At 44.6% G+C, this 27,149-nt stretch overlaps 1 protein-coding gene across 1 annotated transcript; it reads left to right on the forward strand.

The window, feature by feature from the left end:
- The first annotated feature begins 255 nt into the window (after window positions 1-255).
- Window positions 256-26,859, forward strand: Mto1 (mitochondrial tRNA translation optimization 1). The gene is made up of 12 exons (XM_051140130.1): window positions 256-530; window positions 1,602-1,801; window positions 1,876-1,993; window positions 6,660-6,949; window positions 10,073-10,185; window positions 10,272-10,462; window positions 10,772-10,902; window positions 13,537-13,741; window positions 14,061-14,232; window positions 17,633-17,751; window positions 23,238-23,398; window positions 26,577-26,859. Exons 1-12 carry the CDS (start codon window positions 317-319, stop codon window positions 26,700-26,702), a joined length of 2,040 nt encoding a protein of 679 aa, XP_050996087.1. The 5' UTR covers window positions 256-316; the 3' UTR covers window positions 26,703-26,859.
- The last annotated feature ends 290 nt before the right edge of the window (window positions 26,860-27,149 follow it).

A 27,149-nucleotide genomic window follows, 5' to 3' on the forward strand; every position in this document is an offset into this window, starting at 1 on the left:
TGCCTTAGTCAATCAACCTCTCAGAAAAAGGTCCTAAGACGAACTGATCAAAGTTATTGTTTATAGGCGGCGTCCTGGCGATAAAGACTGGCCCAACCTACAAGACACCACCGGTCAGCGTGGGGTATACCCAATCGCGAAGGGACGCACACCGGGCCTGCGCGACCCACCCGGCGGCCAGGGGCAGCTGTTCCGGTGACGCACTCAGTGGCGACGCAGGACGCAGGCGCGTTGCGCTCTGACGCAGGGCAAGATGGCGGCGCCCGGTCGGCTTTCCTACGCCTAGATTCTTCCGGCGGCTTCGACTCTCCTCAACATGCTCCTCCTCCGAGACTGCGGCCGCTGGGCCGCGGCGTCCCTCGGCAAACGCTCGCCTTTGCCTCGCCTCCGCAGCGACAGCGTAGCGCCCTGCGGCCCGCACTTCGACGTGGTAGTGATCGGAGGAGGGCACGCAGGAACCGAGGCGGCCGCCGCTGCTGCTCGCTGTGGCTCGCGGACCCTGCTGCTCACACACCGCGTGGACACGATCGGTGAGGTGGCTCGCGGCGGGCACTCTGCGTCCGACCGGGCGCGGCCAGGGTCGAGGTGGACGAGAGTGGTGGGTGCCTGGGGTGGAGGAGCGGAGGGCTGAAAAGCACGCAGCTGCTAGGTGGGCGTGGGGTCGACCCTCCCCGGTAGTCTCACTTCAGAGAAAAGGGTGAATTAACATTTCACAGCCGTTTGATTAAGCGATGTGGTGCGTTCACCGAGAGCTCGTCAAGTCCTTGAGAAGAAAGGGCGCGCTGCTCGTTGCGGTCTGTGTTTTTCTGTTTTGTGCCTTAAGATGTGAGGCTGCGCGCGCGGTAGCGTTGTGCACCAGGTTTTCTTTATCCATTCATTACTTAATGATTGCCCAAGTGTCTTGTCTCTAGCGCATAGTGATTCATTAAACGTAGAAGTACACTTGTCGCTTCAGCACGAAGACATTGTTTTGGATATATACACTGTGATGCAAAACCCCTATTCTGTCAACGAAGTAGGGGTATGTTTTAAAACATTTCAGGAGCCTGGAGAGATGGCTCCGTGGTTAAGAGCACTGTCTGCTCTTCCAAAGGACCCGGGTTCAATTCCCAGCACCCACATGGCAGCTCACAACTCCAAGATCTGACACCCCCACACCAACGCACATTAATTAAAATAAAATAAGACATTTCAAATGGAGCCGAGCATGTAATCCCAGCACTCAGGGAGGCAGCGGCAAGCGGATCTCTGTGAGGTCGAGGCCAGCCTGGTCTACAAAGTGAGTCCAGGACAGCCAAGACTACAAAGAGAAACCTTATCTTGAAAAACAAAACAAAACAAAAAGGTGTGCCCCATCGCACTGATCGTTTCAAGGAAATTTGGTACAATATCAAGTATTCCTTGCCTTCAAGGAAGACAGATGGTGTTGGCTTAAAAGGTTGAGTCCATAGGAATGCAGAGAGCAGGAGTGAGTCGTTCATCCTACTTCCTCCTCTGCTGTTAGAGGAGGAAGGGTTTTTGTAAACGAGGCTCATTACCTGTTAAATAGTATGTACAATGGGCACTCATTTGTTTACCGTGATCCTGTCCTTTCTCTTTAGGTCAGATGTCCTGTAATCCTTCCTTTGGTGGCATTGGAAAGGGGCACTTGATGAGGGAAGTAGATGCATTGGATGGCCTGTGTTCTCGAATCTGTGACCAGTCTGGTGTACATTACAAAGTACTCAACCGGCGCAAGGGCCCTGCTGTGTGGGGACTGAGAGCGCAGATTGACCGGAAACTCTATAAACAGAACATGCAGGTGAGCAAAGGTGAGGCCGGGAAGGGCTGTGGGCTTCTTCAGCGGCTCTTTCAACTGCCGTTCTCTCTTAACAGAAGGAAATCCTGAGTACACCCCTCCTCAGCGTTCAGGAGGGAGCTGTAGAAGATCTAGTTCTTACAGACCCAGAGCCTGGATGTGCTGGCAAGGCCAGGGTCAGAGGTGTTGTTCTCGGTAAGTTATAATGCACATACCAGCATGTGAAACTCTGGGAGATGGTTTTTCCTGTGCCAGGAAACTCTTGTTTTCTCTGCCTACATAGGAAAAATTATGTAAACAACCCATCCTTTCTTCATTTTGACCAGGGTGAATTTCAGTCAGCTTTTCAGTTCGTCGGTACCATTTTAATGTTAAGACTCCAGAGCCTGCGTATTTGTATCTTTTTTTGTTTTGTTTTGTTTTGTTTTTCGAGACAAGGTTTCTCTGTGTAGCCTTGACCATCCTGGACTCACTTTGTAGACCAGGCTGGCCTCGAACTCACAGCGATCCGCCTGCCTCTGCCTCCCGAGTGCTTGGATTAAAGGCGTGCGCCACCACGCCCAGCTCATATTTGTACCTTTTATCCAGGTTCTTCTGTCAGAGGTTTGTTTCCAGATTGTCCACTTTGTGTGGGAGGTGCACACATGTGAAAATTAGAGGACAGCCTTCAAGGCTTGGCTCCCTACTCTCAGCATATTAGACACTGGGGATGAGATTCCAGTCATTCAGGTTTGGCAGCCAGCACCTTTACCCACTGAGCCATCTCAACCATACCATCACCATCACCGCTACCCTTTTCTTTTTTTTAATATTTTATTTAATTTTAATTTATATCCGTTGGTGTGGGAGTGTCAGATGTTGGAGTTACAGACAGTTGTGACTTGCCATGTGGGTGCTGGGAATTGAACCTGGGTCCTTTGGAAGAGCAGGGAATGCTCTTAACCACTGAGACATCTCTCCAGCCCTACCCCTTTTTTTTTTTTTTTTTTTTTTTTTTGAAGACAGGATTTCTCTGTGTAGCCCTGGCTGTCCTGGACTTACTTTGTAAACCAGGCTGACAATGAACTCACAGAGATCCGCCTGCCTCTGCCCCTTTTAATATTCCCCCACCCCCTACCCCACCCCCACCATACACACACTCATATACCCTGGGCTGGCCTCACACTCACAGTATAACTAAGAATGACCTTCAGTTTTAGATTCACATGCCTCTACTTCCTAAGTGCTGGATTAATAGGCATGTGCCATTATGTCTAATTTAGGTGCTGCTAGCGATTGAACCCAGCCCAGGGCTTAAAAGTTAGCTAAACCCTCTATCAACTGAACTACGACACCTACCCCTCCCTACAGTCCTGTCTTAGTTAGTTACTATTACTGTGATGAAACACCACAACTAAAGGCAAGTTGGGGAGGAGAGGGTTTGTTTGGCTTTGTTTCTTTCCTGAATCATACTCCCTTGAAGGAAACCAAGACAGGAACTCAAGCAGGACAGGAAGCTGGAGGCAGGAGCTGATGCAGAGGCCACAGCAAGGCTTGCTCCCCCATAGCTTGCTTGGCCTTCCCAGCATGGCCTTACCCGCAATGGGGTGGACCCTGCCACATTAATCACTAGTGAAGAAAATGTGCTCTGTAGGGTTGCCTGCAGCCCAGTCTCATTGAGGCGTTTCCCAGATGGGTTTCCATCCTCTCAGATGACTATCCAGGGTCAAGTCCACATGAAATTAGCCAGCACAGTTCCTCAGCCTCCGTCTTTTCTGGTTCTCTAATTTCTAAGCCATTGCAAGGAGAAAACAGTTTAATCTTCCTGTCTTCTCCTCTTCCTCTATCAGTTACCATTCTTCAGCTACTGTCTAGCACTCAGAAATATATAAAGCTGTTGTTTTGGAAGGGGTTGTTTGTGTGGAGACAGAACCTGTCTCAGAAGAAAAAGGTCCTCCACACTGTCTCCACTTTTGATTTGTTGTTGTTGTTGTGGGTGTTTGATTTAGATAGATAGATAGATAGATAGAAAGAAAGAAAGAAAGAAAGAAACACAAGTGAGAATGTGTGTGTTTAGTTATAGCTTAAGGACAGATTTACTGAGTTTCTATTGTGAAAGCCTGCAAACCCCGGTTACCCTGTATCAGGGCCCGAGGACGGACTTGAGGTTTATGTCGTTTGTGTGAGACAAGATCTCACTCTCTTACCCAGGCTTATACGTCAGGGCTCAAGATGCTCTGCCTTAGCCTCCAGAGTAGCTGGACCTATGGCCATGTGCCCCGCGGTGCTGCTAAGAGTTGATGAGCTGCAAAGATTCACATGAGAAGAAAGAGACGGACAGTCTGGATGTTGACGTGAAAGTGCCTTTCCAGAATCATCGCTCAAATGTCATGCTCTCAGGGTGCATATGTCTTGCTCTTTCCTTCTTGCATTGTTTCCTTCCTTCCTTCCTTTCTTTTTTTCTTCTTGTTTTCCTCCTCTTCTCCTTTTCTCAAGACAGGGTTACTCTGTGTAGCATTGGCTGTCCTAGAACTAGCTATGTAGACCAAGCTGGCCTTGGAGTCACTGGCTCTGCCATCCGAATTCTGGGACTAAAGGCGGGTGCCATCGCACTGACAAGGCTTTCTAAACACAGGGGGTTTCATGTCTAAACTATATTTCTGCACAGGAGGAAGTGTTTTTGTCCCCATGTATGTCTGCTTGTTATTCAAAAGCCAGTATTCAGACGTCAAGTTTCCCATTTTGGCAACTCGTGTACAGACATTCATGGGAAGGAGGGGCAAGACTTGCAGGGTCGATGGGATGGCATCACACTGGTCAGTGTCTTTTTATCCTGGCTACATGTATACCATAGTCTATCTATACACACACACACACACACACACACACACACTTTCCCACAAGTTAAACAGCACAGTAATTTATGTAATATATATCACATATATATATATAATTTTTTTTTTTTAAGTCAGATCTTATCTCCCTATGTAGTCAAGAATGGCCTCAAACTCACACAAATCCACCTGTGTCTACTTCTCAAGTACTGGGATTAAAGGCATGCACATGGCCTCTTTTATACATTTTTTTTATTCCTTTAAGTTTCTGACACTTTGAGAAGGGAGAAAAAAATCATGTCATGTTTAGCCAAAAGTCTAAACTGTGTTAATTTTTACATGAACCTTCACTAACTGCATTGTGCCCATGTGATTTTAGGAACATATGAAATTACATCATGTTTTCCCTACCACACTTTTTAGATTCTTGAGCTTCATAACATATAGCCTTCTAGTGTGTGTGTGCACATGTGTGTAGTGGCTAGAGGTTAGTGTTAGGTGTCTTCCACACTTGTTTATTTTTACATGTTATTCGGGACACATGTCTGGCACTCTCGTGGGAGTCAGAGTCAGCTCACGGGAGACATTTCCCTCCTTTTACCTGTGGGTGCAGGGATCAAGCTCAGGCCATCAGGCCTCACAGCACCTGCCTCCCTGTGTGATAAGTGAAGCGGTCTCCCCAGGCTCCCGAGTTGCTTACTTTTGGAAACAATGTCTCCCACTGATTCATCTGGCCTGGCTGCACTGTCTCCATCTTCCTAATGCTGGGGACGTAAACACCAACCACTGTGTCTACACATAGGACTCCTACTCACTTAAAGTTCTTTGTCTTCCACGGGAAATGGGGAGATGCTGACGTAAAAGCCCAAGCTTTCAGTTACACGTTGGATGCTTTTACATGTGTGTTGTATAAGACGGTAACTATAAGAGGGCAGTGGTGACTCATTCCATTAGTCCTAGCACTTGGAGGCAGAGTTAGTTTGAGGCCAGTCTGGTCCACAGAGAGAGTGCCAGGACAGCCAAGGCTGCACAGAGAAACCTTATCTGGCGGGGGCGCGGGGCAGCGGGAAGATGCTAACTATAATATTGTACCTTTAGATTTTTTTTTAAGGGACTAGAACTTGAATGTTTGAGGTATATGTACACACACACAGTCACACAGTAGCCATGAGGTAGTATGTTAACTAAGATTATAGGAGTTGTTTCACAATTGAACCTCTAACACCATGATAGATATCATAAATATATACTGTTGTTATAAGAAAGAAAATCTCAGCTAGGCGGTGGTAGGGCAGGCCTTTTTTTTTTTTTTTTTTTTTTTTTAGATTTATTACTATGTATGCAGTATTCTGACTACAGGTATACCTGTACACCAGAAGAAGGCACCACATCTCATTATAGATGGTTATGAGCCACCATGTGCTTGCTGGGAATTGAACTCACAACCTCTGGAAGAGCAGCCGGTGCTCTTAACCTCTGAGCCATCTTTCTAGCCCCAATGGCACACGCCCTTAATCCCAGCACTCAGGAGGCAGAAGCAGGCAGATCTCTGCAAGTTTGAGGCCAGCATGGTCTCTATAGGGACTTCTAGAACAGCCAGAACTACATAGAGACCTTGTCTCAAATAAATATATATAAATAAATAAATTTTTATTTATGAAAAATAAATTCATACTTTAATAAAGTTTTTAAATGATGTTGTTGTTGTTGTTGTTGTTATTGTTGTTGTTGTTGTTGTTGTTATTATTATTATTATTATTATTATTATTATTATTATTATTATTATTATTGGTTTTTTTGAGGCAAGGCTTCTCTGTGTTACAGAGCCCTGTGCTGGACTCACGTTGTAATACCAGGCTGGCCTCAAACTCACAGAGATCCACCTGCATCTGCCTCCCGAGTGCTGAGACTAAAGGTGTGCATCACCATGCCTGGCTCCAGCTCTGTAATTCTGATGTAAAGTGCTCACACTCTATTTTGTTATGTAATAATAATGAGAAAATTATTTTACCATTTTAGTTGTTATTGTTTTGTTTTATGTCATTTAGCAGATGGAAGAACAATTTCCGCAGAGAGTGTAGTCCTGACTACTGGGACGTTTCTGAGAGGTGTGGTCATAATTGGATTGGAGAAGCATCCTGCTGGACGGTTGGGGGATCAGCCCTCCATAGGGTTGGCTCAGACCCTAGAGAAGTTGGGGTTTATGGTAGGAAGACTGAAGACTGGAACTCCACCCCGACTTGCTAAAGAGTCCATTAATTTCAGCATTCTAAACAAGCACACCCCGGATAACCCATCCATGCCCTTCAGCTTTCTCAGTGACGAGGTGTGGATCAAGGTAAGACAGTTTATGGAAACCTAGTTTGATGGCTGATGCTAGCTGTTCACAGCAGGAGTATATCCCCCCACCTCCACCCCCAGACAGGGTTTCTCTGTGTACAGCTGTGGCTGTCCTGGACTTGCCTTTGTAGAGCAGGCTGGCCTCGCCTGCCTCTGTCTCCCAAGTGCTGGAATTACATGCATGTGCCACCCCACCTGGCTTTTTTGGATTTATTTGAGACAGGGTTTCTCTGTGGCCCTAGCTGTCTTGGATTCATTCTATAGACCAGGCTGGCCTCGAACTCACAAGGATCTGCCTGCCTCTGCTTCCAGAGTGCTGAAATTAAAGTTGTGCACTACCACACCTGGCTCCACCTGGCTTTCTTTTCTTTTGCTTTCTCTCTTTTTTTTTTAAAAAAGATTTATTTATTTATTTATTTATTTATTTATTTATTTATTTATTTATTTATTACGTCTACATATATACAGCGTTCTGCCTGCATGTACACCTGCAGGCCAGAAGGGGGCATCATATCACATTATAGATGATTGTGAGCCATCATGTGGGTGCTAGGAATTGAGCTCAGGTCCTCTGGAAGAGCAGTCAGTGCTCTTAACTGCTGAGCCATCTCTCCAGCCCTGCTTTCTCTCTTTTTTTAATTTGGTTTTCTTCCTGTTTGTGTGTATGGTGACTGTGGTGACCAGAACATGGTGTTGGAACCCCTTGGAGCTGGAGTTACAGGTGCTTCTGAGCTGCCCATTCTCGGTGCTGGGAACAGAACTCTGGTCCTCTGGAAGAGCAGCAAGCATTAACTACTGAGCCATCTCTCCATACCCTCCTTTTTTTGGTATTTTATGTGTATGGGTGTTTTGCCTGCATGAGTGTCTGTGCACCGTGTAAATGTCTGGTGAATGCCCACCAAGGAGGGCAGCACAAGGCGTTAGACCCATGGAACTACAGTTACAGAGTTTATGCCTGTTATGTGGGTGCTGGGCTGAAAGCCACCAATATTCTTAACTGCTGAGTCATCTCTCTAGCTCCTCCCTCTCTTTCTTTGTTTCTTTTCTTTTTTCCCAGACAGGGTTACTCACACTGTCCATGGCCTAGAACTCACTATGTAGCCTGTGCTGGCCTTAGAATTTGTGGCATTCCTAGCCACCACACTCAGCTTCTTTTGTCGACAATTTATATCACTGTTGCTTAGGACAAAAGAGAAAGTCTTTACCATTGTTAGGTCAGGTGAGTGCAGTGGCCCAGCCGGTGAAAGTCCTCGCCTTACAAGGCTGGCGACCTGAGTTTAGTCCTGCAGAACCTTGTAAAGATAGAAGGAGAGAACCGACTCCAACAAGTTGTTCCCTGATGTCACATGAGTGCAGTGGAATGTGTGCCCACACACGGATATCATGCGCGCATAACAGCAAATAAGAGTGTAAAAGCATTTAAAATCTTAGCTAACTTAGCACTTGGGTCCTTCCCTGTGTGTTGTTAAATGTCATCACTTCTATATATCTTACTCTGTACACCATTGTAATGGCTTTTCTATTGCTAAAACACCATGACCAAAGCAACTTACAGAAGAAAGAGTTCGTTGGGGGCATATATGTTCAGAGGTGCATCCACTGCCACGGTGGCAGTGGGGCATGGCACTGGAGCAGTAGGTTAGAACTTGCATCATATCCAGCAAGCCTGCAGCAGAGAGAGAAAGCTAACCAGGAATGGCCCTAGTCTTTTGAAACCTCAGAGCCTGTGTGCAGTGATACGAGTCCAACACGGTTGTTTTCCTAACCCTTTTCAACAAGCAGTCCTACCAGCTGGGGCCCAAGCATTCAAACCTGTGAACCTGCAGGGGCTGTCATTCATAATCTCATAAACTTCCCGATGTAAGTGGCTTTAAATATTCAGTTCTCTCTCTCTTTCTCTTTCTCTCTGTTGTGTGTGTATACATGTCTGCACATGCACACAGCAGCACTTGAGCACGCAGTAGAGATCAGAGCACAACTTGTGAGAGTTCCTTCTCCTACTCTGTGGGTCCCTGGGGTTGAAATCGGGCATCAGTGTTGTTTCCTGCTTGCCCACTTTAATTTTTTTTTTTTTCACTTTAATATTTTTGCTTAGTAAGATGCAACTTACAATGACATTTTCTTAGCATGTGTACTTTTTTTTTTTGGTGGGAGGGGCTCAGGACAGAGTTTCTCTGTGTAGCTCTGACTGACCTGGTCTTGGTTTGTAGATTAGGCTGACCTCCAGCTCACAGTAATCATCCTGACTGCCTCCCAAGTGTGCTGGGATTAAAGTTGTGCACCACTAAGTCCAGTAGCATGTATACTTTTCACATTTTAGTGACGGGGTCTTGCTGTACATCCCAGGCTGTCCTGCCATCCACAGTCTTCCTGCCTGTTTCCCAAGTGCTTTAAACTTTTTAGTTTGGGTGGTTGGGGATATAATTTAGTTGGCAGAGTGCTTGCCTAGCATGCTTTAAAGGCATGGAACACCACCCACCCAGTGTTTCTGGGAATTGAACTCAGGACCTCTGGAAGAGCAAACTGTGCTCTTAACCTCCGAGCCATCTCCCTAGCCCCGGGTCTGTGATTCTTTAATCAATGGTTCAAGCTACTAGCTTAAAATATCAAGAAGTGAGCCTAGCGTGGTGTCACATGCCTTTAATCCCAGCACTCCAGAGGCAGGGCCAGGTGGATCGCTGTGAGTTCAAGGCCAGCCTGGTTTACAAAGTGAGTCCAGGACAGCCAAGGCTATACAGAGAAACCCTGTCTCGAAAAAACAAAAACAAAACAAAAAACAAGAAGTGGCTGGCCATGGAGCTAAGGTTACACAGAGAAACCCTGTGAAACAAACAAAAAAGTAGTGTCTTCCAACTAAGGTAGGCCACCACCGTGACCTGGCTAAAACATCATTTCTTATGTCATCTGATGCTTAATTTTCCCCTAATTTCTTCAAACATACTATCTCTATTTGTATGCTTATATGCTTTCTCCTCTTACCCCTTGATTTCTCTCTCTCCTACTCCCAGAGTTTAAGGATAACTTCTCTCAAGAGAGTTCAAGCCAGTCTAGGTTACTAGAGACCCTGTCCCAAACAAACAGGCAGGTGAAATCTGCATTGTATCTGGTTACTGTTTTCTAGCCAGAAGATCAGCTGCCGTGTTACTTGACTCATACCAATCCCAGAGTGGACGAGATTGTCCTTGAGAACCTCCACCTGAATAGCCATGTTAAGGAGACCACAAGAGGACCCCGGTAAGGACAGAAGTGAGGTGAACTTTAAGGTATGAGGTAAACTTTCTGTTGTCGAATCTACTTTAAACTTCAATGTCTTGTTCTAGATACTGCCCCTCCATTGAGTCAAAGGTTTTACGTTTCCCAAACCGCCTCCATCAGGTTTGGTTGGAACCTGAAGGAATGGATTCTGACCTCATCTACCCCCAAGGGTTATCTGTCACACTGCCTGCTGAGTTACAAGAGAAAATGATAACATGCATCAGGGGCTTAGAGAAAGCCAGAATGGTTCATCCAGGTAAGGAGGATCACAGGTGCCCTTCAGTGTGCCAGTGAGGTGGCCTTAGTTACTTCCAGTGTTGTTTAACTCTCCATAAAATAGGCCAGGCTGGATGTGGGGACACATACGTCATCCTAGCACATGGAAAGCTAAAACAGGAAGCAATCTGCAAGTTTGAAGCAGCCTGTAGCTGCATAGCAAGACCCTGTATCCAAACAGATGAAGGGCAGCATCTGTACATCTAATGTGGTCTGCTATGCTTTGTGTCTCGTCCTTGAGGTGGGCGCGGCTGTTTTGACTTGACTGGTGCTTTTGTTCTTTCGTCAGGCTATGGTGTTCAGTATGATTATTTAGATCCCCGTCAGATCAGCCCTTCCCTAGAGACACATTTGGTCCAGCGGCTGTTCTTTGCTGGACAGATAAATGGAACCACTGGCTACGAAGAAGCAGCGGCTCAGGTAAGGTTTGTTGTTTTGCTTAAGATGGGGTCTCTCTATGTAGTCTTGCTGTGGAGCTCTACATGTAGACCAGGCTGGCTTGAAACTCAGATCACCTGCCTCTGCCTCCCAAGTGCTGGGATTAAAGGCGTGTGCCACTACGCCCAGCTCCAGGTAAGAATGTATTCAGGTGCTACTATAATCATAAGAGACCATTTCATTAGCGTTCATGTTTTAGTGTCTGTTGTATTGATTGTACAGATCTTGGACACAACAGTATTTTAGGCTAAGTGGAGATGGTTATTTTATATATAATACACTTGTTTTGTTTTGAAATAGGGTCTTGCCGTGTAGCCCAGGCTGATTTTTTTTTTTTTTTTTTTTTTGGTTTGGTTTGGTTTGGTTTGGTTTAGTTTTTTTGTTTTCTTTCAGATAGTGATTCATGTAGCACAGATCGGCCTCACACGTACTGTATAGCCATGGCTGATCTTGAAAATCCAATCCCCAATCCCACCTTCACCTTCCAAGTGCTGAGATCATAAATGCACCACCACTCCCAGCTCTAACTGCTGATCTCTGCTTCACCTCACTAGTGCAAGGATTACAACAGGCATGTGCCGTGTTGCCCAGCTAGTGGGAGATGATTTTGAAAGTACTTACAGCTAGTTTCTGAGTCCCTAGATCTGCTAGCATGTTGTAAAAAAAAATTACGGAATTACTCCTAAAGTGTAAAAGAAAAAGTACATTTAATTCTTTTAAGATTTCTGGCCGGGTGTGGTGGCACACACCTTTAATCCCAGCACTTGGGAGGCAGAGGCAGTTGGATTGCTGTGAGTTTGAGGCCAGCCTAATCTACAGAGAAAGTCCAGGACAGCCAAGGCTACTTGGAGAAACCCTGTCTCAGAAGAAGAAAACAAAGGTTTCTGAAAATTATGTTGTTATTACTATTCTGGCTTTCTGTGTATTTTATTTTTAATTTTATTTTAGGTGTATGGATCATGTGTCTGCATACATGTCTGGGTACCACATGTGTGCCTGGTGCCTGTGGAGGGCAGAACAGGACGTTAGATTCCCTTGAACTAGAAGTACGGAAGATTGTGGGCCACTGTGTGGGTGCTGGGGATCAAATCCAGAGCAGCCAATGCTCTTTACTGCTGAGCCATCTCTAGCTACCTTAGTGTATTTTACTTCTTGAGGGTACACACGTGACTGTAGGTACCAGAAGAGGGATTCCCTGGAGCTGGAGTTATAGGCGCTTGTGCACTGCCCGTCATGGGTTCAGAAAAACCACACTTGGTCCTCCACAAGAGCAGTGCCCACTCTTAATCTCTTGAAGCACCTCCCCAACCCCTGCGCCTTAATTTTTATTTTATTTATTTATTTACTTATTTATTTGGTGTTTCGAGACAAGATTTCTATGTGTAAACAGCCCTGGCTGTCCTGGACTCACTTTGTAGACCAGGCTGGTCTTGAACTCAGAGATCCACCTGCCTCTGCCTCCCAAATGCTGGGATTAAAGGCGTGTTCCACCACGACTGGCAAATCTCTCACGGGAGCGCACCAGTTAGGCTGAACTGACTGACCAGTGCATTTCAGTGACCTTACTGTCTCCACCTCCTTGGTGCTGAGATTACGGACCTGTACCACTCTGCGCTCAGCTTTTTCATGAGGGTGTCAAGGATCGAATTTGGGTCCTTAATGCTTTTGAGGCAGGCTTTTTATGAAATCTTTTCAACCTCCCATAGTATTCTTTACCTCTGTCTTGGTCGCTGTTCTAGTGCTGTAAAGAGACACAATAACCACAACTCTTAGAAAAGCAGGCATTTAATTGAGGCTTGCTTACAATTCCAGAGATTTAGTCCATTATGGTGGCGAGCATGGCGGCAAGCAGGCAGACACAGTGCTGGAGAAGGAGCTGAGAGTTCTGCCTCTGGATCCATAGGCGGCAGTAGGAAGAGAGAGAGCAGGAGGGAGGGAGCGAGGGAGGGAGAGACTGAGACTGAGACTGGCTTGGGCTTGTGAAACTTGAAAGCCTACCCCCAGTGACACAACTACCCCAATGAGGCCACACCTCCTAATCCTTCCCAAGTAGTGCCACTCCCTGATGACTAAGCATTCAAATGTATGAGTCTCTGGGAACCCTACCACACAGTGGTAAATTATGTCGCTTGTTTGTACATATACAATGCAAGTCTAGGACAGCCAAGGCTACACAGAGAAACCCTGTCTTGAAAAACAAAAACAAAAAAAAACTAGAGAAGTCTCACAAGTGGATTTAAAAAGATTGGCACCCCCTACCCCATCAACTGCCAAATGCACTATAGCATGTCAACGTGTTCTGTTTCTGAATGCGGATCACATTTACCTCTCTTACCATCCTTATGAGCCTGCTTTCTTCCTGCCTGTGTGTTTTTCTTGTATAGCACTGGCTGTCCTAGAATTCACTTTGTAGACCAGGCTGGCTTGGAACTCATAGATCCACCTGCCTCTGCCTCCTAAGAGCTGGGATTAAAGATGTGCCGCCGCCACTGCCACCCCCCCCCCCCACCCCTGGCTCTTCCTACCCTGTGTGGGTTTTTTCCAGATAGCATGCTGAGTAGACTAGCTGTTTGTCCAGTTCATAATGGCCTCTTAAACATTTCAGTCCTCTTATAGGGTGTGATAGCTGGAATCAATGCCAGTCTTCGAGTCAGTGGGAAAGCGCCCTTTGTTGTAAGCCGCACAGAAGGCTACATAGGAGTCTTGATCGATGACCTCACCACCCTGGGCACCAGCGAACCATACCGAATGTTCACCAGCAGGGTAGAGTTCCGTTTGTCTCTGCGCCCAGATAACGCTGACATTCGGCTCACATTCCGAGGTAACTTTTACTCAAGTCTTGAATGTAGTTCACTGAGTTTGGGGTTTTTGTTAGTTGTGTAGTTGTTTTGAGGCAGGATGTCCTGCAGTATAGCTAAGGTGACTGAATCCCTATTCTTCTTGACCCCACTTCTCAAGGTTAGTAGCTTGGGAAGGAGAGTTAGGGGAGCTATTGAGATGAGGTTTCCACGTACAGCCTGGCCGGCGTGAGTTCACTACGGTCTCCGTCCTCTGCCTAAGTGCTGGTGTTACAGGTATGCACTCCCACGCCCCGTTCTCCAGGCTAACCACTGCTTTTACTCTCCCCCTTCACTTTGTAGCCCATAAAGACGCTGGTTGTGTGTCCCCACGGCGACATGAAAGAGCTGCGTGGATGAAGTCTTCTTTAGAGGAAGGCACTTCTGTGTTGAAATCCATTGAGTTTTCAAGTTCCAAGTGGAAAAAGTTAATTCCGCAAGCTCCTATAAGTGTTAATAGAAGCCTTCCTGTCAGGTATGTTCTTCAATATAGACTTCTCTTAGTTTTTACATAAAAATGAGATTTCAGAGAGACATCATCTATAGGCTCCCTACCTACACATTTGAAATGACGCCAGCTTGCTCTTAGCTTTTCAGCAGCCTTTAGTGTAACTCATCTACTATTCAATATATGTAAGTATGTGGGTCTTGTCTGACATCAGTCTCTACAGTTAGGAGGTAGATAGAGATCAGAAGTGTCAGGTCAGTCTCTGCTATGTAACAAATTGGACTCCAAACTGGGTTCTATATAACCCTGACTTGAAAAATACATTTTAAAAAGAAAAGTAAAATGTATATGGCTGGGCATGCAGCTTGGTGCTAGAATTGTGTGCTTAAGTGTGAGAGAGGCCAGGGTCTCTGCCTCCCAAGTGCTGGCTAGTAGCATGGTCACTATACGTAGAAAAAAGAAGAAAATAAACCTTGAGAAATATATTTGGGCTGGAAAGATGGCTCAGTGGTTAAGAACACTATCTGCTCTTCCAGAGGTCCTGAGTTCAATACCCAGCAACCACGCGGTGGCTCACAGTCATTTATCTGATGCTCTCTTTTGGAGGGAAGGCCTACATGATGCAGAGCACTGTGTATATAATAAATAAATCTTTAAAATATGTATTTATGTATGATTATAAATTATTTATGTGTATCAGTGTTGAGTAGAATAGCTATTCAGTTCATAATGGCCTTTTTTTTTTTTTGAGACAGGGTCTCCCTGTGTAGCCTTGGCTGTCCTGGACTTGCTTTGTAGACCAGGCTGGCCTTGGCCTCTGCCTCCCAAGTGCTGGGATTAAAGGCATGCGCCACCACGCCTGGCTCACAATGGCCTCTTAAACATTTCAGTCCTCTTATAGAATAGTGTGTGTGTGTGTGTGTGTGTGTGTGTGTGTGTGTGTGCACCACATGCATGCCTGGTGCCCAGGAAACCAGAAGAGGGTGTCAGATCCCATGGAACTAGAGTTACAGATGGTTATGAGCTGCCTTGTGGGTGCTGGGAATCAAACCCAGGTCCTCTGGCATAGCAGCCAGTGTTCTTAACCCCTGAGCCATCTCTCCAGCCCAGTTCTTAATTTCCTGTTCACTGTCTTTATGCTTCCCCTTGAGTTCTTTTGGTTTTCTTCAAACTTAGAGACTCCAAACCAGAAAAATATAAGGCCCCATTTTTTTTGCTAGGCTCAAAAATTGGAGCTACAGCAAAGAAAATCCTTCAACTAAAGAAGCGTGCTATTATAAGTTTTGTTGTTGTTGTTTATTATATTATATATCCTAAATTCTTATTTATGTTTATTGCAAATTTTTTGAAGAATCATTCCACGTTTTGGATATTGTTTCCCTCAGTTTAGTTAGGCCTAAAGGGCATTCATTTGTACTTTAGCTCTAGCTACAAGATGTCTGTCTGTCTGTGTCTCTGGTGTATGTCTCTTTATAGTTCAAGCTAGCCTAAAACTTGCTCAATGGCTGAGGTAGCTCAGGAAAAGCCTGCACCCCTTAGAATCATCCTGCCCCACCTCTCCAAGTGCTGGGACAAACATGAGTTCTGAGGACTTTAAATAATATAAAATATGTGTGTTTCGCCGTTGTTTCCTCCCATTTGAAAAAAAAAAATTGTGGTTTAAGATGGAGAGGGAGCCTGCAGGGAACGAGTCGGTAGCCCTCTGTACGTTAGTGGTACATAGTGCATGTCAGGATGGCAGATAGGCTCCTCTTGTGAGACTTTTGTCTGTGGTGGCTCTTAAGGATATTAGGGTGTTCTGGCTTTTTATTGCATTGTGTTTTGTTTGGGGGGTTGGGTGGCCCAAACTTGCTTGATGGCTGACAACTACTTTATGTTCCTGGTCCTTTGCCTATATCCTTTCATGGGAGAAGGGGCAAACAGGCTTCTAGAAGCCTCTTTTATAGGGATGCTAGTCTTTATGGCTGTCCTTGCCCCCAAGCAATAGTACTTTGGTTATTAGGATGCAGCACACAAATTTGGGGATACCAACATTCTCGCCATTGCAGTCAACATATTTGTTTACTAGCTGTATTAATCAGTTTTATGTTACAATAAAATACCTGAGGCTGCCTATTTGATTTTTTTAAAAAAGAGGCTTATCTGTTAATCCCAGCACTGAGGAGGCAGAGGCAGGCAGATTGCTGTGAGTTCGAGGCCAGCCTGGTCCACAAAGCTAGTCCAGGACAGCCAAGGCTACACAGAGAAACTCTGTCTCAAGGGGGAAAAAAAAGCAAAACAAAAACAGGAGCATGTGCTGCTTGCTCTTCAGAGACCACAAAGAACAACAGGAAGCCAGAAATCTAGGCATCAAGCCTGTAACTCACTAGCCTGAGCACCAACTTCATGACAGTGGCCTTTCCTTCTTCTGAAGAACAGAGGCCTCCCTACTCCTTGTCACAGCCCTTCCTCTTAAAGGTGCACCTCCACAATATGACATAGGACAGTGGATGACAACAGCCTCATAAAACCTTAACAATAGAAGAGCCTGGATAGCTCAGTATGTAAAGCATCAGACTTTTTAAGATTGATTTATTTACTATGTATAGTACATGGTGCTCTGCCTACCTGTACACGTGCAGGCCAGAAGAGGGCACCAGATCTCATTATAGATGGTTGTGAACCACCATGTGGTTGCTGGGCATTGAACTAAGGACCTCTGGAAAAACAGCTAGTGCACTTAACCTCTGAGCCCTCTCTCTAGCCCAGCATCAGACTTCCAATCTGAAGGTCCAAGGTTCAAATCACCCCCTGCCCCCCTTAAACCAGACACCACATGTGCCACCGTGCCCGGCTCTCAAGTGCTAGGATCTTCAACTTGTACCATCAGGCCCAGAAAGAATCAGTTATCCTGTTTTTAATGACCTACTTTGCAGATGCTACACTTTTTGTTGTTGTTGTTGTTTTTGTTTTGTTTTTTGTTTTTGTTTTGTTTTTCGAGACAGGGTCTCTCTGTGTAGCCTTGGCTGTCCTGGACCCGCTTTGTAGACCAGGCTGGCCTTGAACTCATAGCAATCCACCTGCCTCTGCCTCCGAGTGCTGGGATTATAGGCATGAGCCACCACGCCCGGCTTAGATGCTACACTTTTTATTCACTGTTTTATTTTATTTTGAGACATAGTCTCTCTGTAGCTCTGGCTGGTTATGTAGACCAGGCTGGCCTTGAACTCACAGAGAGCCTTTTGCTTCTGCGTCCTAAGTGTTGGGATTAAAGATCTGCACCCCCTTGCATGGCCAGATGCTCCTGCTTTGCTCACTCACTGTACATGGGGGAAATTAAGAGTCCCTTTTAATTATTCAACATTTAGTAGTATTCCAAGGACTTTTGTTCTTAGTTTGCCATACAGAACATGGTCCTTATGTTGATAAAAACTTTTTACATTGGCAGTGCTCTGGATATTCTCAAGTGTGAAGAAGTTGACCTGGAGCTAGTAGCCCGCGCTGTCCCCGAGCCCCTGAGGAAGTATACTACATGTAAAGAGCTGGCTAGAAGACTGAAAATAGAAGGTAAAGGGGAGGTGTTTCCTTAGGTGCCTGTATTCACTTTTCAGCATGTGCAGGTCATGAGCAAGCAGTAGACCCCTCAAGAGCATGTGTTTGCTAAGCATAGCGATGCATGCCTGAGGATATTGGCTTTGCATATTGTTTTTTGTTGTTGTTTGTTTGTTCTTTTATTTAAGTAATTTATTCAGATTGCATCTCAGTTGTTATCCCCTCACTTGTATCCTCCCATTCCTCCCTTCCTCCCTCTTTCACCCTATTTCCCTCCCCTAGGTCTATGACAGAAGGGGACCTCCTCCCTACTATATGATCACAGCCTATCAGGTCTCATCCTGGTAGCCTGCTTCCTCTTCCTCTGAGCGCCACCAGGCCTCCCCTCCAACCGGAAGTGGTCAAATATGGGGCACCAGAGTTCATGTCAGAGTCAGTCCCCACTCTCCACACAACTATGGAGAATGTGCTGTCCATTGGCTAGATCTGAATAGGAAGCTTTGCATATTGTTAAATAATTACTCATTTTATTTTATGTGCATTGGTGTTGTGACTGTGTGTATGTCTCTGTGAGGGACCCCCTGGAACAGGAGTTACAGACAGTTGTGAGGTGCCATGTGGGTGCTGGGAATTGAACCTGGGTCCTCTGGAAGAACACTCAATGCTCTTAACTGATGAGCTATCTCTCCAGTCCAACTCTGCATTACGTATTTTAAACTTGGTGTACGGCTTTACTTTGTTCAGTAAATACTAGGTTCCAGTTAGCATGGTCCAGAAGCAGTCATCATTAACCTGCTTACAGGGAATAATTCAATCATGGAGTTGCTGCTGTTCACTTTTTAAAAGCTACTGCTCCTGGCTGGACAGATGACTCAGAGGTTAAGACCACTTACTTGCTGGCCGGGCGTGGTGGCAAATGGATTTAATCCCAGAGGCAGGCAGATTGCTGTGAGTTCCAGGCCAGCCTGGGCTACAAAGTGAGTCTAGGACAGCCAAGACTACACAGAGAAACCCTGTCTCAACTCCTCCCCCCAAAAAAGAGCACTTGCTGTTCTTCCAGAGGTCCTGAGTTCAATCCTAGCACCCACACGGTGGCTCACAACCATCTATAGTGAGATCTGCTGCCCTCTACTGGCATGTAGTTGTATATGCAGGCACAACATTGTATATATAATAAATACATTTTTAAAAGATTTATTTATTTATTATTATGTATACAGTGTTCTGCCTGCTTGTACACCTGCAGGCCAGAAAATGGCATCAGATCACATTATAGATGTTTATGAGCCAGCATGTGGTTGCTGGGAATTGAACTTAGGAACTCTGGAAGAGCAGTCAGTGCTCTTACCTTCTGAGCCATCTCTCCAGTCCAAATAAATTAATTTTATAAAATAAAATAAAGGCTAGTGCTCATAAAAATTCTAGCGACCACTTGAAGTTTAAAAGAAACCACATTGGGTTAAAGTACAACATATTTGGGTGATTTCTCAAGTTGCTACGTTCATCTCTCCAACTTGACAAGTTTCTTTTAAATTTTTTCTTTTTTAATGTACATTTATGTGTTTGTGTCTACATTTGTATGCACGTGTATACAGGTGCTCATGGAGGATATCAGATCTCCTAGAACTAGTTAGAGACTTGAGTTGTGAGCTGCCTGATACGGAGTTACAGCAGATTGTGAGCTGCCTGCAGTGGGTGCTGGGAATTGAACTCCTGTCCTCTGCAAGAGCAGCCTGCAAATTTTTTGTTTTCTTTTGTTTTGTTTTGTTTTTTTGAGGCAGGGTTTCTCTGTGTAGCCTTGGCTGTCCTCGGCTCACTTTATAGACCAGGCTGGCCTCGAACTCAGAGAGATTTGCCTGCCTCTGCCTCCCAAGTGCTGGGATGTGAAACTAAACCTGAGTCCTCTACAAGAGCAGCAAGTGCTCTTCAGTGGGTTTGGCTTGGTTGCGTTTTTTGGGTGGTGGTGGTGGTGGTGGTGGTTGTTGAAGACATGGCCTCATGTAGCCCAGGATGGCCCCAAACTCCCACGCACCTAAGGATGACCTAGAACTTTTAGGTCCTCTTGCTTTTATCCTAAGTGCTGGGGTTGCAGGTGTATGCCACTGTCCCTGATTCTCTGCAGTGTTGGCCTGTGATGACTAATGTCAGTTGTCAGTTTGACAGGATTGGAGTCACCCAGGTAGCAATCATGCCAGATAAGCCCTCTGCCAGCTGAGCTACATGCCGGCCCCTAGACATGGTTCTTGAGGGCAGAAATCAGTGTCACGTTTTATTGTCTTTCTTGTTTTGCAATTTATATTTGAGAGAGTAAATAAATATGCCCTTGGCCATATGCAAGGTCTTAGTGATGCCATGTATCAACATCGTCACTCATTGCTGTGACAAAGTACATGACAAGAACCCACTCAGAGAAGGCCAGGGGACCAGCTGGAGTGTCGTTCACTGGGATGAGTGTATTTTTGGCTCATTTCCTTAGGAGAGAGAGTCCATCCTAGTGGAAAAGGCATGGTGATGAGGTCTGCTGGAAATGAAGCAGTTAGTCACAGCTCATCCACACTCAGGAGGCAGGGATGCCGGCATTCAGGTCCCTAGTTCCTTTTTGTTAAGTCTGGGCCTCAGCCTGTGGGATGCTGTCACATACGTTCAGGTGGGCCTTCTTCACCTAAGCCTTTTTGGAAACATCCTGACAGACATACTCAAGTCTCTGTGCACCTTTAAATCTTGTCAGATTGGTAATTAATATTAGCCATCACATTCCATTATGCCCTGAGGACCATTTATGAGTCATGAAACTGTGTCAGGTGAGAGTCTGGGTGGATGTAGCACACCTTTAATCCCAGCACTTGGGAGGCAGAGGCAGGCAGATCTCTATGATTTCAAGGCCAGCCTGGTCTACAGAGCAAGCCTAGGACAGCCAAGGGTACACAGAGAAACCCTGTCTCAAAAAACCGTAAAACAAAACAAACCAAAACTTTATTTAGCTGGGCATGATGGTGCATGCTTTTAACACCAGCACTGGACTTTCTTTTCTCTTCTTTTTTTTTTTTTTCTTCCAGTTTTTTTCTTGTTTTCTTTCTTTCTTGTTTTGTTTTTCGGGACAAGGTTTCTCTGTGTGGCCTTGGCTGTCCTGGACTCACTTTGTAGACCAGGCTAGCCTCCAACTCAGAGATCCACCTGCCTCTGCCTCTGCCTCTGCCCCCTGAATGCTAGGAGTGCTAGGATTACAGGTGTGCACACCCTGCCCAGCTTGTCTGTCTGTCTTTCTGTCTTTCTTTCTTTCTTTTTTTTTTTTTTTCTTCTCTTTCTTTTTTGAGACCGGATTTCTCTGTTTATCCTTGGCTGTTTTGGACTCTTAGTGTAGACCAGGTTGGCCTCAAACTCATAGCAATCCACCTGCCTCACCTCCCAAGCGCTGGGATTAAAGGCATGCGCCATCATGCCCAGCTTGACTTTATTTTTCTAAGAATAGAATGCTTAACAAAATTAATTGCCAAGCTCTCTTCATAAATTACTTTTTTGGTTTTTCGAGACAGGGTTTCTCTGTGTAGCCTTGGCTGTCCTGGACCCACTTTGTAGACCAGGCTGGCCTCGAACTCACAGCGATCCGCCTGCCTCTGCCTCCCGAGTGCTGGGATTAAAGGCGTGCGCCACCACGCCCGGTTTATAACATTACTTCTTGATAAAAACCTTAACTAAATTGCATAAGCTATGATTGCCAACCGAAAAACTCCACTTCTGAAATTGATGGCTTTGGGCCGGGGCTTAGCTGAGTAGTATTGCTGCTTGTCTGGCATGTATCAACTGTGGAATTAATCCCTAGGACCATCTTAAAGCACACAAGTGCACACAGCTTCACATGAAAATAACTTTAGAGAACCTTTTTTTTTTTTTGGAGAAACAGCCCATCCTTAGGACTTAACATTTAAAGTTGTTATTAAGATTTGCACTAACAACCAGGCAGTGGTGGCGCACGCCTTTAATCCCAGCACTTGGGAGGCAGAGGCAGGTGGATCTCCGTGAGTTTGAGGCCAGCCTGGTCTACAAAATAAGTCCAAGACAGCCAAGGCTACACAGAGAAACCCTGTCTCGAAAAACCAAAAAAAAAAAGAAAGAAAGAAAGTCACCGGGGCATGGTGGCGGAAGCTTGTAGTACTGGGACATTGGCTGAGGATGCTGAGTGACAGCCAGCAGTTTAAGGTCGTCCTTGGCTGTATTATAGTTCATCTGCAACATAGTCTTCAGTTTCCTCTCCTCAAGAAGCAGCTCCACCCAGGAGTTCAAGGTCATCCTCACTATATGGCACATTTGAGGCCAGCCTGGGCTATCTGAGATTCTGTCTCAAAAAACAAAGAGTATCTACCTCACCTGTCTCAAAGTGTCAAGTTGAATGAGATGATGCCTGCAGAAGGTATTTGTAAATAATAGTCATACAAATATAAGTTAGTGCGCTATATGTATCATAATATAAGTCAGTGCGCTATATGTATCATAATATAAGTTAGTGCACTATATGTATCATAATATAAGTTAGTGCACTATATGTATCATAATATAAGTCAGTGCGCTATATGTATCATAATATAAGTTAGTGCACTATATATATCATAATATAAGTTAGTGCACTATATGTATCATAATATAAGTCAGTGCGCTATATGTATCATAATATAAGTCAGTGCGCTATATGTATCATAATATAAGTCAGTGCACTATATGTATCATAATATAAGTTAGTGCACTATATGTATCATAATATAAGTTAGTGCGCTATATGTATCATAATATAAGTTAGTGCGCTATATGTATCATAATATAAGTCAGTGCGCTATATGTATCATAATATAAGTCAGTGCGCTATATGTATCATAATATAAGTCAGTGCACTATATGTATCATAATATAAGTTAGTGCACTATATGTATCATAATATAAGTTAGTGCACTATATGTATCATAATATAAGTTAGTGCGCTATATGTATCATAATATAAGTTAGTGCACTATATGTATCATAATATAAGTTAGTGCACTATATGTATCATAATATAAGTTAGTGCGCTATATGTATCATAATATAAGTTAGTGCACTATATGTATCATAATATAAGTTAGTGCGCTATATGTATCATAATATAAGTTAGTGCGCTATATGTATCATAATATAAGTCAGTGCGCTATATGTATCATAATATAAGTTAGTGCGCTATATGTATCATAATATAAGTTAGTGCGCTATATGTATCATAATATAAGTTAGTGCGCTATATGTATCATAATATAAGTTAGTGCACTATATGTATCATAATATAAGTTAGTGCGCTATATGTATCATAATATAAGTTAGTGCACTATATGTATCATAATATAAGTTAGTGCACTATATGTATCATAATATAAGTTAGTGCGCTATATGTATCATAATATAAGTTAGTGCGCTATATGTATCATAATATAAGTCAGTGCACTATATGTATCATAATATAATCTAATTTTATTCACCAGCCACTTATGAGTCAGTATTGTCCTATCAATTACAAGAAATAAAGGAGGTTCAACAAGATGAAGCTTTCCAGCTGCCACAAGACCTAGATTATCTAACAATCAAGGATGTGTCATTGTCCCAAGAAGTTCGAGAGAAGTTACATTTGAGTCGCCCACAGACGGTAAGCAAACAGTGGGAAGGCGCAAGTTATGTGTAAAGCTCAAAAGGCCTGGTGCTTTAGTCTTTAATCCTGGTTTAATTATAAATACGAGCTGACAGCAGTAAAGAGCATTGCTGCTCTAGCAAAGGACCGAGGTTTGGTTCCTAGCCACCCACATGGCAGCCCACAACCATCCATGATTTCAGTCCCAGGGTAATTGATGTGCCCTCTCACCCCTGAGGGCTCTGCTTGTACATGGCCTATTTACGTACACATGGGCAAAGCACTCATGTGCATCAATCTTAAAATTTTTTTTAAAATTTTTCTTTTTGGTTATTCAAGACAGGGTTTCTCTGCCCTGGGTGTCCTAGACTCACTTTGTAGACCTGGTTGACCTTGAACTCACAGATCTTCCTGCCTCTGCTTCCCTGTGTGCTTGGGATTAAAGGTGTGTACCACCACACCCGACTGAAATTTTTCTTTAAAATTTAGCCTCTTATTTTCTTTCCATAGGACAGATGTTGATTTATCTCAGTGAGAGAGAAGAAAGCTGAACTTAATTGAAATAACTGGAAATTAAGAATTGATTTTTTAAAAAAACTAAACCATGCGTGGGGCGGGAGATTGATTTGCTGGAGCTGGAAAGATGGCTTAGTGGTTAAGAGCACTGGCAGCTCTTCCAGAGAAACTGGGCTCAATTCCTACCACATGGTGGCTCACAACCATCTGTAAGTCTAGTTCCAGGGGGTCCAAATGCCTCTTCTGCCCTTGGTGAGCGTCAGGCACACACATGGTGCACAAACTTACATGAAGGCAAAACACCTCTACATACAAATAATAAAATAATAATAATAATAATGATATTAATAATGAGTTAGTTTGCTCTCAGAAGTTGTCTTTGGACTTCTATATACACACTGTGGCATGTATGTACACACACAATCAATCAATACATAAATAAATGTTTCATTTTAAAAGATTTGGTTTGGAGCCAGGCGTGGTGGCGCACGCCTTTAATCCCAGCACTCGGGAGGCAGAGGCAGGCAGATCGCTGTGAGTTCGAGGCCAGCCTGGTCTACAAAGTGAGTCCAGGATGGCCAACGCTACACAGAGAAACCCTGTCTCGAAAAACCAAAAAAAAAAAAAGATTTGGTTTGAGCCAGGCTTGGTGGCACACACTTTTAATGCCAGCACTTGGGGAGGCAGAGGCTTTCTGAGTTCAAGGCCAGACTGGTCTACAAAGTGAGTCCAGGACAGCCAAGGCTGCACAGAGAAACCCTGTCTCAAAAAGCCTTAAAAAAGAAAACACACACACACACAAAGCACATGATTTTCTCTTCTAGTAATTACCAAAAGCCAGTAACTTTCAACTAGTGTGGGACTTTCTACTCTCCTCCCCTCCTATTCCCCACTCCATGATGGGATTTTTGTCTGGCTTGAACTTGGGCAGGTCTTGTCTGTTGAGGTCTGAAAGCACTGTGTTCTTTCATTCATCCACTCTTAGCACTTTTCCATCCCCCACCCCCTTCTCTAAAATGCCTGAGCCCTGAGGGGAAGAGTGTTGATACAGATGTCTCATGTCTCTTTTCTTTTTAAAAAAAAAAAAAGAAAGGGAAGGGGGCTGAGGGCGGCACACGACTTTAATCCTAGCACTTGGGAAGCAGAGGCAGGCGAATCTCTATGGTTTCCAAGATAGCAGAGCTAGACAGAAAAACCCTGTCCTGGAAAAAAAAGAGGGGCGGGTATGTGTATGACTCTTTTGCCTGCATATATATGCACTATGTGATTCCTGTGAAGGTCAGGAAAAGGTATGAGATTCAGATCCCCTGGCACTGGAGATGGATGTGGGCTAGCTACCCGTGGGTGCTGGGAGCCCAACTCTGGTCCTCTGAAAGAGCTACAAGTGCTCTTAATCACTGAGCCATCTCTTCAGCCCTCCACGGATGATTTTTTTTTTTTTTTTAAGATTTATTTATTTATTATTATGTATACAGTGCTCTGCCTGCATGTACACCTGCAGCCAGAGGAGGGCATCAGATCTCATTAATAGATAGTTGTGAGCCACCATGTGGTTACTGGGAATTGAACTCATGACCTCTGGAAGAGCAGTCAGTACTCTTAACAGCTGAGCCATCTCTCCAGCCCCCCCCCCCCTTTTTTTTTTAATGGAAAGAAAAAGATACTGTAACATGTTACAGGAATAGGAGCTCTTTCTGCCTAGGTCTTCCTAGCACTACAATTACAGGTGTGTGCCAAGACCTGCATGGAAGTGGTTTTGTTTGTTGAGACATGGGTTCCTTTTGTGACCAAGCTAGCTTCAAACTTGTCATCCTCTGACATAATGCCTCCTGGATGCTATGGTTACATGCATGTCCAGTTTATGTATATCATGTAGCCAGGCAATGGTGATGCACACTTTTTATCCCAGCACACAGAGAAAAAACCCTGTCTCAAAAAAACAAAACAAAACAAAAAACCAACAATAGTATTATCTTGCACATATTGTTTTAACTTCTGAAGACATAATGTCACATTTTCTTTTTCTGCTTTACAAACTTATTTTTAATGAGATTCAGATTTTTTATGTATATAAATGTTTTACCTGCATTTAAGTATGGTGCGCCGTGTGCATGCCCAGTGCTTATGGAAGACAGAAGAAGACATGGGATCCCTTGGAACTGGAGTTACAGATACTTGTGGGCTGCCATGTGGGTGCTGGGAACTGAACTAGGTTCTCTGCAGGAGAAGCAGGCACTGTTAAGTACCTAGCCATCCATCTCTCCAGCCATCAGATAATTTTTAGTAGCTAGGTGTGACAGCACCTGCCTGTAGTCCCAGCTACCTGCTTAGGAGACTGAAGTGAAGGAGGCTCTCTTTAGCCCAAGAGTTCAAAACTAACTTGGTCAATATAGGCTGACCTCAAACTCAGAATCTAAGTAGATTATAATCTGTCCTGTAAGTGGTTTTGAGGAAGCTAGGTGGAGGTGGTGCATGCCTTTAGTCCCAGCACTCTGGGAGGCAGAGGCAGGTGAATCTCTGTAAATTCAAGGCCGGCCTAGTCTACAAAGCAAGTCTAGGACAGCCTACATTACACAGAGAAACCCTGTACAGAAAAAAAGGGGGGGTGGGGGGTGGGTTGAGGAGAGTAAATTTGATTTGACATAGCTTATTTTGGTTCTTTTGTCATTTTAATTTCTAGATTGGGGCTGCTAGTCGCATACCTGGAGTAACACCAGCTGCCATCGTCAATCTGCTCAGATTTGTGAAGAACACTCGGCAAAGACAGGCAGCAGTGATGGAACACCAAACCAATCCGTACTTGTGATACAAAGAAACTCTGAGACAGAATTATGACTTTTATTTCATAGAGGACTTTTGGAAAGTGGGCTTAGGCTGGGAATGGTGGCGCACGCCTTTAAACCCAGCACTCAGGAGATGGAGGCAGTTGGATCTCTGAGAGTTCAAGACCAGCCTGCTCTACAAAGCAAGAGAAACCCTGTCAAAAAAGCAGAGAGGGCTTAGAGCAGTGGGTCTCAACTCTCCTGATGCTGTGACCCTTTAATACAGTTCCTCATGCTGTGGTGACCCCCAAACATAAAATTATTTTGTTGCTACTTCATAACTGTAAGTCTGCTACTGTTTTGAATCATAATATAAATACCTGATATGTGGCCCCTGTGGGGGTTGCAACCCACAAGTTGAAAACCACTGGCTTAGAGGTTTGTTTGGTTTTGGTTTTTCGAGACAGGGTTTCTCTGTGTAGCCTTGGCTG

The sequence above is a fragment of the Acomys russatus genome, chromosome 32 (genome assembly GCF_903995435.1).
Source record: "Acomys russatus chromosome 32, mAcoRus1.1, whole genome shotgun sequence".
Lineage (NCBI taxonomy): Eukaryota > Metazoa > Chordata > Mammalia > Rodentia > Muridae > Acomys > Acomys russatus.